Genomic DNA, 16,646 nt, shown 5'->3' on the forward strand with positions numbered 1-16,646 from the left:
TACAACATTTGTGCTTAGATATTTTTCAAGAAACTCTTTTTTAATTTTTCCAAAGACAAACACATACTTAAAACTATTTAAGGGTGCTAAGACCTCGCCGACTTCAGTGTAATTTACATCGCCATCTTTCCAATCTAAGCCAGTAATAAATTTCTTATAATGTACATTTTTCCGTTTGGCCTCCTTGACAAGTTCCCTCCTATCGAAAGGAGGTTTGAATAAAAAATAGTTTGGTACAACGGAACCGCCTTGCATATACGCCAATTCCTTTATATATATGCAATCATTATTTCCAAAACAATGTTGAAAGTCCACCAATACAAAATCTGATTTTTGAAAATTGACCATGATGAGAAGTACAACCGACAATTTTACGAAGCCAACTAAATATAAAAAAGTCTCATCTTGCTTTTATATTCAGAAAATGAGGGTGTTAAATATCAAGTTTACATTTCAGAGCTTTACATTAATTGATAATTATATTTGATATTGGAATACATGTAAAATTTATGAATTGAAATACAGATGAATTTTATTTTATTTAGATTTATTTATTTATTTTTTTTTTTTTTTGTTTAGAAATATTGTTTAGTTTTGTATTTCTTCATAAATAATTTCCTCTATAGATTCATAAAATTTCTCTATATATATAAATAATTTAAATATATTATTTACAGCACACTTGAATTTCCTATCTTTATGCATAGGGCAATGCGTATAGTAGCTTCTCATATTTTGGAAAATTGTTCTATACTCTAGATTTACAATATTTGTATTTAAATATTTTTGAAGGAATTCTTTCTTAATTTGTCCAAAAACAAACACATACTTATAACTATTTAGTGGTTCCAAGGCATCGCCAACTTCAGTGTAATTTATATCACCATCTTTCCAATCTAAGCCGTGAACATATTTTTTACAATATGTGTTTTTCCGTTTACCCTCCTTGACTAGTTCTCTGTTATCGAAAGGGGGTTTGAATAGGAAATAGCTGGGTACGACAGAATAGCCTCGCATATACGCCAATTCTTTTATATATATGCTGTCATCATTCCCATGACAGTATTGAAAGTCCACCAATACAAAATCCGGTACATACATGATTCGAAGTATAACGGACAATATTTCGTAGCCAACTAAATCAAGGAAAGTCTCATCTTGCTTTTATATTCAAATAACAGAGAACATTAAACATTATTTATTTTTTTTTTTTTTTTGTGATACAATTTGGAGTAAAAATTGTAAACATAAATGACCGCAATTGAATGCATTAAACCTTTGCACTCGTTGATAATTATATTTGATATTGGGACCTAAATAAACCAATATTTCTAGTGGGGGTTGAAGATTTCCAAAACTGTCAAAGTATTCAATTTCTTTGTGGTTTTTATAATATGCTACCCAATGAGTTCCAGATCCTATACTTGAGTCTAAGTTTACTACACCACATTCTTTTGTTTGACATTTTTTCGGAAGATTATCTCGCATAAAGACTCCTCGAAAATGTGGTATATATTCTTTCCCAAATATTTGGATGTCTATATCTGTCAGCGGTCTGTTAGGTAGCTTAGATATTAGTTTTTTGTATCCGTATTATTTAGGGTAATACCCATACCAGTTTTGTATGGTTTAAGATAAAGTCCTTTACCCATAGCAATTGACTCCATACTTTTGTTGTGACGCATACTCTCTTCTAGTTGCTTTTTAGCATCTTTAGCAGTGTTAATTGTTCTTGCTATCGATGATACACCCGAAGATATTGCACCCAAGGCACCTAGTGCTGTTATAATAGGAACCAATGGTAGAAAACCGCCAATTTTAGGAACATTAATAACTCTTGGGATGACGACATGTGACTTTTTCCCTTTGAATGATGAATTAATAACTTTCCGAGCGATTTTTATTGCAGAGTTAATATCAACAGGTTTTTGCTTCTTTAGTAGTGTGTTGGCTTTTTTAATTGTTGAATTGAAAATTGTACGTCCGCATGCTTTTTTCTTCCTCATACCCATGCCAATTTTTAGTTTTGCTTTCATTGCGTTGGAGACTAAATAAGCATTTAATTTTTCACCCCAATAACTTTCGTTAGCTTTTACTCTCTCCCACGCCCTCTCTAAGAGTTCCTTATCTGCTTTGTGGCGTTTTTCAATATCTGAGCTTCGTGAATAAGCTATATCATGAATTTTACAGGCTGCATCCAAAGCATTTATCCCTTTATCACCCCTTTTCAATCTTTTATCGAGTTTTGTTCCTGGTCCACAAAATTGGTATCCGGGTAAATGTAGCTCAATGGGTAAGGCGTTGATTAAATTGTTTACGAATCCTCTTCCTTGTATGGATCGTTTGCGATTGACTTGTCTCTTCCGAAATACAAACATATATATGCTCTCAACTAAAAATAAACACATAAATTTATTTGGTCAGTTTAATAATAAATTAGTCGTCAATATGCGTTTACTTAAACAGGATACAAGTATTTCTGTTCGTGATCTAGATTTTACGCAAGCGAAACCTAATAAATCGAAACATGGTTCATTGTTACCCGATTCCATTCGATGTCTAATTGTGGGCCCATCAAATTGCGGAAAAACTAATGTTATGATAAGCCTTATAGAAAGTGAAAATGGGTTAACATTTGAAAATATATATTTGTACTCAAAATCGTTATATCAACCCAAATATGAATACCTGAGAGGACTAATTGAGCCTATAAGTGGTATGGGATACTTCATATATAACAACAACGACGATGTTATACCGCCACATGAAGCAAAACGAAACTCTATAATGATATTTGATGATGTCGCATGCGATAAACAGAATAATATTCGTGATTATTTCTCTATGGGTCGTCACAAAAATGTAGACTCATTTTACTTATGCCAAACTTACAGTCGCATACCAAAACATTTGATACGGGACAACGCAAACATAATTGTTGTTTTTAAGCAAGATGAAACGAATATGAAACATATATTTAATGACCATGTGGGTAGCGATATGTCCTATAAAATGTTTGTGGATATATGTCGTGAATGTTGGAGGGATAGGTATGGTTTTATGGTTATAAGCAAAGACGATGAAATCGCTGATGGAAGATATAGAAAAGGTTTTGACATATTTATTACACCTTAGTAGTATATGTCTTTCCACTGTATGCAGACATCTACATACACCCCAACTCATCTGCAACCGATTTGAAATTATTTTAAGGGCGGTTCTTTACTTATCTAAGCAGTTCGAAAGCCGTACGAAAGCGATTCGGAAGCAGTTCGGAAGCGGTTCGAAAGCGGTTCGAAAGCGATACATCAGTTAGCATTATCGGTTTAAAATAATTCAAAAGATTTCTATTGGTGATACAATATGAATGAAAAAATATTGAAAGAATTAATAAAATCTCGAAAAATTTTGAGAAAAAAATTTCAAAGCATAAAATTAGGAGAAGACGACGCTTCACATAAACTGGAAAATGTATTCAAGCCTTTAACAGATCCATTGAATAATTTAATGAAATTAAAAAATGAGAAAATGAAACAGCGAAATAAAGAACTTCCTACTTTTAAGTTTGAAAGTAGCACACCAATAAAGACCGAACCTCCTAAATCAAATTTTGATAAACACTCTCAAAAAATTATAAATTCTAAACTGGATTCTCAAAGTGATGAAGACAGCGACAATAAAGAAAATTCAGAAAATTATTTTTCACAATTGGAAGATGATAATTTCTATACTATTAATTTAACTAAACTTTTTAATGATCAAACTCTCGATACTGTATATGGACCATATAAAGATGAAAATGGAGTGTGGAAATTGGGAAACAGTCCTATTAATATTAGCGATGATAAGATTGTTGTTGGGAATCAATCGTGGGCAAACACGCCAGGCTTGTTTGAATTAATTACCCATAAACAGCCACAAAAGTATGATTCACTGGAATTGGATATATACAAGAAAATTCTTTTGGGAACAAATGCTCATCGCAAGAACTATGATTCTGTTGGTCAAATACGAGGGAATAAAGGATATAAATATAAAAAGATTATCCAGAAACTTTTTGGTGACACTTACACTGGTAAAGGTTTAATGAGCCTAAATTTAAATAAACCAAACTATATATATTGGGATGATCCGAATGAATTAGTTGAACGCTTAAAACTTCTTATTGCATCTCAACAAGCTGGCCATTCAAATCATAACAATGAAATAATATCTATAATTGAAGAATTAAGGGAGGCCAATATAATATTCTGATAATTGTCAATTGCATTCAATTGAGATATGAGCGTCGATAAGTTTGGTCACTTTTCAAATTCTAGTGAGTTGAAAAGATATGTTCCGAAAATATTTGGTATTGCTATTGACAAGCATAATAACATCGATTTCCAAAATAAAAAGATTAAAAACGTGGGGGTACCGGTGGAAAGTGCAGACGCAGTCAACAAAAATTACTTACAAAAACAAATCGAAATCTCACGTGAATTACTAAAAAAATACTTAAATATTGAAGTCAATACAATACATCAAGAAATATCGCAGTTAAAAACTATTATCAAGGATATATTTACAGTCCTGTCGGATATGCGAATAACATCTCAAGTTCATTAATCAAATTTAATTACAAAGTGACAATGGCCAAAAGAGGAATAGTACAAGAGATACACACTCAAGCCCGGAAAAATTTCCCCGTCGGAGATATATAATGAAGGGAATTGATGACTTTTGGCAGGCTGATTTGGTTGAAATGGGAACTTATTCATCTTTAAATAGAGGATATAAATATATTTTAACCGTCATCGATACATTTTCAAAATACGCATGGGCAGAACCAACTAAAACTAAGAATGCATATGATGTTTCCAATGCATTTAGAAAAATATTGAACAAAGGTCGAACACCTAAAAATCTACAAACAGACGATGGTAAAGAATTTTTTAATAAAGAGTTTAAAAGTCTTACGCAAAAGTACTCAATAAACCACTACTCCACATTTAGTGTGATGAAAGCATCCATCGTAGAACGCTTTAATCGTACATTAAAAAATTTTATGTTTAAAGAGTTCTCATACAACGGTTCCTATAAGTGGATTGACATTTTACCAAATTTAGTTAATCAATATAATCGGAAAATACACAGAACAATAAAAATGGCTCCTATTGATGTCAATAAAAATAATGAGGATTATATTTTAAAAACTGCTTACAATCATCTTAAAGTATATAAACCCTCAAACTTCCATGTTGGTGACTATGTTCGCATAAGTAAATATAAAAATATATTTGAAAAAGGATATACACCTAATTTCAGTACGGAAATTTTTCGAATAAGTTCTATCCAAAACACTAATCCTACCACATATCTATTGGAAGATTATCAAGGTAATCCAATAAAAGGAGGTTTCTATAGAGAAGAAATTCTGCGAACGCGACACCCTGATGTTTACCTCGTTGAAAAAATTCTAAAAACAAAAGGTCAACAAGCATATGTTAAATGGTTGGGATTTTCTAATGACCACAATTCATGGATTAATAAGAATGAAATTTTATGATGTGTATTTAGTAATATAAAATAAATAAAGAAGATTGAAACTTAATTTTGTTTTTCATTCTAAAGCAAGTTTTCATAATGTCAATTACATTAGCCCTAAGCGGAAGATCGTCGGTGCTCATAACCAATTATTTCCCACCCATACAACTTAATGATGAATATGAATGTGCTTTAGTTGATTTTCATTCGTATAATTCAATTCCAAATATTGACTATGATAACAATCTTTTCCACATTGGTGGTGATTGCATTGAAATTCCGGTGGGATCTTATGAACTGGAGGATATTGTTAAATTTTTAAAACATGAATATGTAAAGAAAAATATCAACAAAATATTAGAGATTGAGGCTAATAATAATACACTTCAAATTGAAATATATTCCTCCCACGACATTATTGATTTTAACAAAGATCGTTCTATTGGCGCGCTATTTGGCTTCAACAATCGAATTTTGCTACCTAATGCACGACATAAATCACATCAATCAGTGAACATAATGAAAGTGAATGCCATCCAAGTCCAATGTAATATAATCACAGGATCATATATGAATAACACACCGTCGCATATAATACATGAGTTTGCTATGAATGTCTCTCCAGGATATAAAATGGATGAGATACCCAGGAATTTAATCTATTTACCTGTGAATGTCAAGGAAATAAGTTGTCTAAAAGTTTGGATTGTGGATCAAGAAAGGCGTATAATAAATTTTCGGGGTGAAGAGATTACTTTACGATTTCATCTAAAACCGAAAGCGAAATGATTATCTATAATAAATATTACAATAAAATAGGTAATGATTCCATTCCGGAACGAGCAGCCAAGCTAATTACACAAAATATACTGCCCCAATCTATAAAACGTAAATTAACTAAAGAAAATAAACTATTCCTAAAATCTTTAAAACTACAGCTTAAGAAAAATGTCTGAAATATTAAGCGTTGCAGAAAAACCATTTTCTGATGAAAGCATTATTAAGAAGGATTATCATAGCTATATGCCATATATACAGTCATATAAAAAATAATGATGAAATTAGAATAACAATCCAAAATCAAGATCTCTATGTCTTACCTACTGAAAGTTATATCTACATAGAAGGCTTCATAACGCTGATGGATGGTATAGCAACACCAAATGCTAGACTGCGAAATAATTGTGTAGCACATATGTTTGATGAGATTCGTTATGAAATCAATGGGGTTGAAATTGATAGAACACGTTATTTAGGAATGGCGAGTACTATAAAAAATTATTTATCTCTCAATGAATTGGATTCGAATATGATGCTGAATGCAGGATGGAGTAAACACAATGACATGGAAAACGGGTCATTTAATTTTTATGTTCCGTTAAAATTATTGTTGGGCTTCGCAGAGGACTTCAATAAAATCGTGTTAAACTGTAAACATGACTTAATTTTGTTGCGCAGTTCAAATGATCATAATGTTTGCTTTTCCACAAAGCCTGAAGAAATGGTTAAACTAACGATACAGAATATAACATGGAGAATACCACATGTGCAAGCTTCCGATATAACAAAGTTGAAAATTATAAAAACGATTAAAGATGGTACCACATTACCGCTTGCTTTTCGGAGTTGGGATTGTCACTTTAATCCTACATTCCCAAATGCGACAAAATGTAATTGGAATGTAAAGCTTTCATTAAATAGAGAGCGCCCCAGATTTGTAATCGTGGTATTTGAAAAAAACAACAAGTTTATACATTGTAATCTAGTAAATTTAAAAGTTCATCTAAATTCCGATACTTACCCATATGATGATCTTAATCTCAAATTTGATGATAATAGATATGCTATTCTATATGACATGTACGCCAAATTTCAACACAGCTTTTATATGAAAGAACCACAACCATTACTAACAAGCGCTGAATTTAAGAACACCCCCATGGCAGTCATCGATGTTAGCCACCAAAATGAAATGGTCAAACAAGGTCCCATAGATGTCAGAATTGAACTCGAAACCAGTAAACCCATTCCTGCAAACACCATAGCATATTGTTTAATAATTCACGATCGCTATATTGAATATACACCATTGACGGGAAATGTGCGAAAAATTATTTAATTTTTTTTTTCAATGAACCATACATACCTTTATATCCATAATCAATTTTAAAATAAATAAAAATAAAACAAAAATGTATACATCAATTTTTTCATTTTATTTATTACATTTTTTCTATATAAATAACAATTCTTAATGTTAAATTTTTTAAATACATACAATACATAATAAATAGTTTAGTGTATTTACATTAAAATTATATCCATTAGATCATTAAAATCCATATCAAAATCAGATGTATATTGTTGAACTAAATTTTCTAAAGAGGAATCAGTTTCGATTGCTCCTAAATCTAAATCTAGACCATTGCCATCTATATCAACTAGCATATTTTCCATACTTGATTCAATTTCATGGTGACCCCACGCGAAAGTATTAATTCCATCTTCCTTGATCATACGCTTTGTATCCAACGGACTTAATACAACTTTTTTCAAGGCATTCGTATAGATGTTGTGTAGCTTACACCTAAAAGTGAGCATTGTATCACAAACTTTTTCTTTAGTAAATAGACAATTCCTATAGTCATCAATTTTATAGTTGTCCATTACACTTTTTTTCACACCTTTAGCCTTTTTAATTTCATAACCATCCTCAACAGTATATGAATACATTTTTGGACCTAAACCGACAAACTCTGTCATAATCTTACCACAGTTTTCATCCTTCATTAATCCAATTTCCTTTTTATTTACAAGAGGAAAATTGAAAGGATTATCTTCGGAATACTCAGATGTATCAAAATGTGTAGTAAGATGAGGTCTAATTTCTTCATACACATCTTCAGATTCGATGGTGTATATGAAAGAGTCTGTATCCATATAGTTTAATTGTATTCTTTCACCAAACTTTTCTTTCATAAAGTTGTAGTGGAAGTCATACATTTTCCACTTAGCTAATTCTAGAATACAAAATCCTAAGTATATTGGCTTATCATAAACAATTTTTGTTTTATTCATTTGAATAGCCCAAAAATTGTCTGTGAATTTGGATATACTATGAAAGTTTGGTTTTGAAATTAGAGCTTCAGCACCTAACTTACGCCTGTCACTATATGCCCACTGTTTTACAATAGACACATCTTTTCTTTTTTCAACATTTTCCATTGTTTTGCCATATACTGCATTGTTCAATAGTTTAAAGAAATTTTTTTCAAAAGCAATATTTGTTTTTTTTCCTACAATCATTGTTTTTTGTCAATATATTCCTTTAGCCATGGTCTTTGACTAAAAGTAAGCACCCTATGCACTTCATTTAGAACGTAGCCCTGCTCTAAACATTGTTTTAGTGTCATGTAGTGGATGGTATACCTTTCTTTTGGTGTAAGATCTGCAACAAGTTTGTTGTGTTTCGATCCTCCCACTTTTTTGTTTTCAGCCGCTAAAGGTAAATCATTAAATTTATTATGTAGATGGGGTGGACAACTTATTGAAACTTCATAAATATACCCTTCAGGAGAATCGAATTTAAAATTTTTGATTACGTTAGGATCCCTAATAATGTCAGCTTCTGCAACCCATTTAAAATTACCATATGGTAAGAATTGCTGCATCGCCCATCCATATAGGTTATTAACATCAAGATATAATAAAAATGTAGATACAATATCAGGATTAAAGTTTTTCATATATTTATTATTGGCTTTGTGATATCTTTTACTACATTGAGTAATACCTCCACGAATGCCATTTTTTATAAAGTTGTATGTGTCTACATCCTTCAACAATTCTAGGCTAAAACCATCCGATGTTATCAGCTTTAGCATAGCATCATAAGATAGACCAGGCGCCGTAAAATATTGGCAAGGATCCAGCTTATGTATGCTTTTGCATAAGATTCGAAAGTTTTCGAATATATCTGTGAGTAGAAGGACATCCGTTTTTAAATATAACTCCATATAATCCTGAAGTGTTCTACAATTAAATGTTGTCCAAACTTCTATAGCGTGATTGTGGTCCTCCTGACTACAACTTTTGTTGGTTAATTTACTGTAGAAGTTTTCTATAGAGGGAAGGTTTATATCTTTAAGTTTTTGAAATGAATCCAAGTATTCATAACAAAATACACCCTTCCTTCTCATTAATTTAAATTCGTGGTCATTTGAGAAATTAGATCTAACCGTAGTCATTTTGTCATCTAACAGATTTTTAGCTAAGCTATCCAAGCTTGAAGGCATAAATCTTAAAGAATCTAAAAACCTATATTCTAAAAGATCCCCATTATCAAATTTAATTTTATGAGATACCGATATATATAATTCTTTATTTAGCGGTATAACTGAGGTATTTCCAGGAATAAGGTTTAGTAAATCTTTAATAAATAGATGACAGTCATATGACGAAAAGTTATGGAAAAAGATTGGTATAAACTTTGGGATCTTATAATTTAAATTACATTCATTATGGGCCGCCCCCCTATATTTTCCAGTAATATGGCAATGATCCCTAACCCTATCCGTATCTAAATTTTTGTCACAAATGTGACACAATTGAGCTGCGTGAAAACTGGATTCCTCAATAGGTGATAAGGGACACATTGGTTTTTTTAATGATAAATACCTTTCGTATATATCTCTACATTCTAAATCTAAATATTTAACAAATTTTTCCCCAGCATCCTCCCCAGTATAAATCTTAAATCTATCTAACGAACTATCTACACTACATTTTATGTAAAAACTAAAAGCACACGGTTTGTGCTTATTTATTGTTGATCCTAAACTATCTTTCTCTAGTATGCACTCAAAATCGGCATACACAACGAAAGGGACATCCATCGTTTTACTTATGTTTTTAAAGCGAATAAAATTATTACCTGCATCCGGTACGGTGGTTACAATGTTGGAACATTCCTTTAAGTGATTCGACCACTTTTCGGAGTTTGAAGTGTATTGCAGGCATCTGTCGCAAATTTTTAATTTCTTACAATTTTTGGTTAACTGCGAAGATAATAATCTATAACAAATAAAATAAAAAAAAAAAATATTTTATTAATATTTAAGTAAAAAATGAAATGAAGGATTTTTTTTCTTACCTTGACATGTCTTTAATCCAAATATAATGTGCTTTACCCCCACTCTCCAACAACAACAAGTTAATGTGTACCCCATTTGGAACAACATTCTGGGATATGTGGTATGGCCCGATGACAGTGTCATCTTTCCGGTTGTACCCATATACATTAATACTAACTCCTGGGTTCAGCTTTTCAAATTTTGGGATTTCTTGCACAGGCATAGGGAATTCAAAATTTAAATTTATATTGTTTTCTAACAAAATATTCTGCTGCCTGATATCTACTCGATAGGATGAAGTTCGCGTTGGGTGGGTCGGCTTTGGGGAAGTTAACGCCGAAATGACACTCCATTTGAAGCAGTATTCATCCGTATTTCTGACATTGATACATGCTTTTTTCGAATATAATTTTGGTGGCGTTGGAATATATTGGGAACCACAAAAGCCAGACCATTTGTTGATGTTGATTTCAAATTTTTCAATTCGAGTCAAAGTCCATCCAGAGTCTCTTTCCTGAAAATCCGCCATTTGACTCTTTATTTCCTCAATATGCCTTTTAATGAAATCCTCAATGTTGTCTGACATAACCAGTCTCTGCATTTTGGACACATGGTACATGTGATGCATTTGGAGCTCTTCACCACCCAACTTTATGTATTCCCCAATTAGTTGGATATTTATCTTCAGACTTTTATTCTTCGCCAGTGAATTTAAAATTAACAGGTGTAAACTCTTGTTACATTCTTCGAATACCTCATTTATATCTATGGTATTCATATCGGTTAGGTACGTATAAGTTCCTACACGATTTTTAAATCCTGTCATCGTCTGTCTAAATTGGTTATTTATAATAACATCACTTTTTTGTATGTGATTCGGAGACTGGTGATGTTTGAACCAATTCATTGGGTTTACATAGACGTTGCATATTTCACATACTTTATTTAAATTCCTCTGACCATGACTAGGCCCTGGTTGCTGGTCAAAATTAAACTGTTGCTGCTCAAATATGTTTGAGTGTTGCTCCAAGTTTTGATTTTGCTGCAGCAATTGTTGATGAAAGATAGGTCCTGGATGCTGCAGCAAGTTAAAATGTTGTTGTTGGGACCCTGGATTAAGCCCTGGTTGCTGATCCCAATTATATTGTTGTTGGGGGTAGATTCCACCTCCCACGGACATGTTTATGTGTTGTTGCTGTAGTTGTTGCTGTTGTTGTTGCTGTTGTTGTTGCTGTTGTTGTCCAAATCCTTGTCTATGCATTGTCGCTTGGTGAATTTCCATATGTAATTTCAATGCATAGACATTTCGCACCATCAAACCACATAAACTACACGTTTTGTGTGTCTGCAAATGTTTTTGGAGTGCATTTTGGCTTTTGAACATTTTTCTGCATACTTTGCACGTCAACATTTGGGATTCCATTTTGTTTAAAGTTCTTTCAAATATTTCTTTTTTAAATTTTTATAAATAAACCTTTTATTAATTATTTTTGCAGCACAAGAAACAAATCGCAATTTTTTCTTAAAAGGTATGATTCTTTTCTTTTTTCTTTTTTGTCTATATTTATTATTTTGCAACAAAAAGTCTCAACGTATTTTACGTGTTTTGATTTATTTATTAATTTTTTTTTTTTTTTTTTGTATAACACCAAAAAAATTCACAACGTCCGTTTCTGTTTTTTTTTTTTCGTTTGTTAACAAATGTTGTTTTTTTTTTCACAACGTGTCCGTTTCTGTTTTTTTTTTTTTTTTTTCGTTTGTTAACAAATGTTGTCTTTTTTCACAACGTAAAACTTCGATTTTTTTTTTTGTAAAACACCAAAAAAATTAACAAAATTCTGTTTTTTCAGTTTTTTTAAATGTTGTATTCACAACGTAAAACTCCGTGCATATGAATTGCTAAGTCGGGGTTTAGAATTCAATTGGGAACTAAAATTTCAAATGAATATACAATATATTTCTTCGAGGAATGAGATATTTATCCCTTTATAAATACACATTTCTTCTCAAAAAGTAACAAATACATAAAAAATCTAAACAAATAGACACATTGCCTGATTTTCATAGATATTTTGTATGCAATTAGACATCAATGTTTACATCTTACTAGGCGATCAGAAAACTCCACACAGTCAACCAAGAAATCAAATCGAATAACTCAAATTTTCCCAACAGCCAAAATCTTATCTCACCCCCTCCATACCTTATCTTCACGATACATATACATCTTGGGTGGTCATTCTGTGCAATGACAAACAAATCAATAGGATTTCCCAACAGTGAAACACTTATCTCTTCCCCCTACACCTTCTTCCTCCAAATCTAGGTTTCAGCGATTGTTCAATACTAGGCGATCAGAAAACTCCACACAGTCAACCAAGAAATCAAATCGAATAACACAAATTTTCCCAACAGCCAAAATCTTATCTCACCCCCTCCCTATCTCATCTTCACGACACATGCACATGCACATGCATTTCTTCAGAATCTCAGACGATCACTCTGTCTCTCATTTTAGAATGCTAAACAAATCAATAGCATTCTCAAGAATCACTTTAGGTTTCAACGATTGATCAATACTAGGCGATCACAAAACTCCACACACTTTTCCCAACATCCAAACTCTTATCTCTCCCTCCCTATCTCATCTTCACAATACATGCACATGCACCACACAGCCAGCCAATGCACTCAATACAATGACACTCATGCATACAGGGAAAAATTTTTTTTTTGGATGACCTTATGACCTATCACAAAAAGCCCATTAAAAAAAGCCCATTAAAAAAAGCCCATAAAAAAAAGGCCATTAAAGTGGATCAGTCTATACGTATTATACTACTTATATATAATTATGGACTAATATGGACCAATTTTTGAATGGTTCTTAGAGACTATATACTAATTCTATTCACCAAATTTCAGCCGGATCGGATAAAATTTGCTAACACCACGTACCAAATTTTAACCGGATCGGATGAATTTTGCTCCTCTAAGAGGCTCCGGAGTTCAAATCTGGGGATCGGTTTATATGGGGGCTATATATAATTATGGACCGATATGGACCAATTTTTGCAAGGTTGGTAGAGACCATATACTAATACCATCTACCAAATTTCAACCGGATCGGATGAAATTTGCTTCTCTTAGAGCAATAGCAAGCCAAATTTGGGGGTCCGTTTATACGGGGGCTATACGTAAAAGTGGACCGATATGGACCAATTTTTGCATGGTTGTTAGAGACCCTATACTGACACCATGTACCAAATTTGAGTCAGATCGGATGAAATTTGCTTCTTTTAGAGCAATCGCAAGCCAAATTTGGGGGTCCGTTTATATGGGGGCTTTACGTAAAAGTGGACCGATATGGCCCATTTGCAATACCATCCGACCTAGGTTAGGTTAGGTGGCAGCCCGATGTATCAGGCTCACCAAAGATAATTGAGTATAACAAGATTAAGCATTGTGCTCTTATAAAGAGAAAACAAATGTCAAGGTGTAGAGGGCTATGAGAAAAAAATTGTTTTATTTGTCAATTTCTTCCAAAGCAGCTCTGCCCAGGAATAAATTTAAACGGAAATATTCACATAAAACCATAATGAATATTCGCTTTAATATACACATACGTTTTATTTTAATTTTCTACAATCGTTTTGGTATTGCTTTTGTGGGATTTTATTCAGAAATTTATGAAAAACACAAATGTTATGATATTTTCCGACGCAAACGGCAGTACATTTGAGAGACACGTCGACGCAAACTTTATGATATTTTGTTGGCAGAGTCCTCTGGTGCTTCAGTTTTGCTATGACAAGACTGCATCTTCTTCTCAATTATCTTTGGGCTCACTTAGGCTATTCAGTCCATTGTGATACCACAGTGGTGACCTTCTCTCTTATCACTGAGTGCTGCCCGATTCCATGTTAAGCTCATTGACAAGGGACCTCCTTTTTATAGCCGAGTCCGAACGGCGTTCTACATTGCAGTGAAACCACGTAGAGAAGCTTTGAAACCCCCAGAAATGTCACCAGCATTACTGAGGTGGGATAATCCACCGCTGAAAAACTTTTTGGTGTTCGGTCGTAGCAGGAATCGAACCCACGACCTTGTGTATGCAAGGCGGGCATGCTAACCATTGCACCACAGTGGCTCCCGACCTACATCAATAACAACTACTTTTGCCAAGTTTCAAGTCGATAGCTTGTTTCGTTCGGAAGTTAGCGTGATTTCAACAGACGGACGGACGGACATGCTCAGATCGACTCAGAATTTCACCACGACCCAGAATATATATACTTTATGGGGTCTTAGAGCAATATTTCGATGTGTTACAAACAGAATGACAAAGTTAATATACCCCCATCCTATGGTGGAGGGTATAAAAATGTATGTCCCCGACATAATATGTTCTAACGTATTGACATATATGTCCCAAACATGTTATGTTACTTTATGAACATTATATGCTTGCACTTAAAAATATTGTTCAATGCTTGCACTTAAAAATATTAGAGTTCCAAACATAAAATGTTTACACCCAAACTTGTGCAAAAAATATTAGAGTGTTAATGTCAGTTCAAAGGAATTTTAATTTTTAAGTGAAATTACCTAACCCTATGTACAAAAAGTTTTCAATGAAAAGTTAATTAATTTTTGGTTAAATAAGTAAATCTGTCTATCTGAGAAATGTGACTTCACCGCTACAAAAAAAAAATGCATTTGTATCATATTTTAAGGACATGAAATCTTTGTGCTTACTGCAATATTTTGTTCAGAGTATTTGAGGTTCCCTAAAATTAGCAAAAATATTTTTTTTATTATTTAAAACCTACAAATCTCACTTAGAATGTTTAAGCGGATTACAATAAACTGTCTTAAAATAAATAAAAAAAAATCTATTTAATACATCCTGTAGTTGTATCGTAATTCAAAGCTTGTGGAATAAGAAAAACTTATTTAAGATTCCTCGTTTCGTCCTCCCCCCTCATCATTTCGGTTCTCTATAACATCGTTTCTCAGAGATTTATACACGTATTTTGTTTCACAAGTATTTTTATAGAGCAAACAGCACTAGTATGTTTGTTTGTGCTACGGGACATCAAAGTGTTTATGTCTTAGAGTTGTTGTGCAAAGTTGAAAATTAAAGACTAATAAACCATTTTTATTAGTCAGTTTTATGTGGTGTAGAAAACAAAACTCCTAAATTCGCTCTGCCGCGCACTTGAAGAACAGCAAGGAACTCACGTTCAAGCACCAACACGCAATCATATCTTAAGACACGCAAACCTAGACGATGCACAATCTGGCTGTGCTAGCAGTGCATGCATGCGCTCATGTCTTCCTTTTTGTCGATATGTGGTTCTAAGGATATTAAATGGTAGCTACTTCATATAAAACCTACGCATAAACATGTATGAGACTATGGATGGGTTATAGCTCAAGAAACCAGTGGTGCAACTGAAGAGGCTTTGGCGTTGTCAACGAATATACATTGTTCCTTGTAGAATGTTGCCATAATGAAGGGTTCTTACTTTTCCATGCTATTCATGCTCTCAAAAGCAACATATCATCAAAACCATGATAGAGTCATAAAAAGATAGTCAATAATTGGGTTAGTTGAATTACATATAAAAAATTAAATAAAAACAAGTATATACGGCCGTAAGTTCGGCCAGGCCGAATCTTATGTACCCTCCACCATGGATTGCGTAGGAACTTCTACTAAAGGCTGTCATCCACAATCGAATTACTTGGGTTGCGATAACACTTGCCGATGGCAAGGTATCGTAAAACTTTTTAACACTGTCTTCTAAATTGTAAGTTAGCCCATACGGGGTATATATTAAACAAAAAAAGGCCTATTAAATACGTATATAATCTAGTTTGACAAAATTTTCTATAGAAATAAAATTTTGACAAAATTTTCTATAGAAATGAAACCTTGACAAAATTTTCTATAGAAATACAATTTTGACAAAATTTTCTATA

The 16,646-nt window shown here is 32.8% G+C and overlaps 1 protein-coding gene across 1 annotated transcript; it reads right to left on the reverse strand.

Annotated features, from left to right (window-relative positions):
- Positions 1–1,053: 1,053 nt before the first annotated feature.
- On the reverse strand, positions 1,054–7,606 carry LOC142230644 (uncharacterized). Its single transcript, XM_075301283.1, has 2 exons — positions 7,328–7,606; positions 1,054–2,392 (listed from the first exon to the last, which is right to left on the reverse strand). The coding sequence occupies exons 1-2, from the start codon at positions 7,329–7,331 to the stop codon at positions 1,575–1,577; spliced, it is 822 nt and encodes a 273-aa protein (XP_075157398.1). The 5' UTR covers positions 7,332–7,606; the 3' UTR covers positions 1,054–1,574.
- Positions 7,607–16,646: the final 9,040 nt, after the last annotated feature.

This window comes from Haematobia irritans, chromosome 3, assembly GCF_050003625.1.
Source record: "Haematobia irritans isolate KBUSLIRL chromosome 3, ASM5000362v1, whole genome shotgun sequence".
NCBI classification, from domain to species: Eukaryota; Metazoa; Arthropoda; class Insecta; order Diptera; family Muscidae; genus Haematobia; species Haematobia irritans.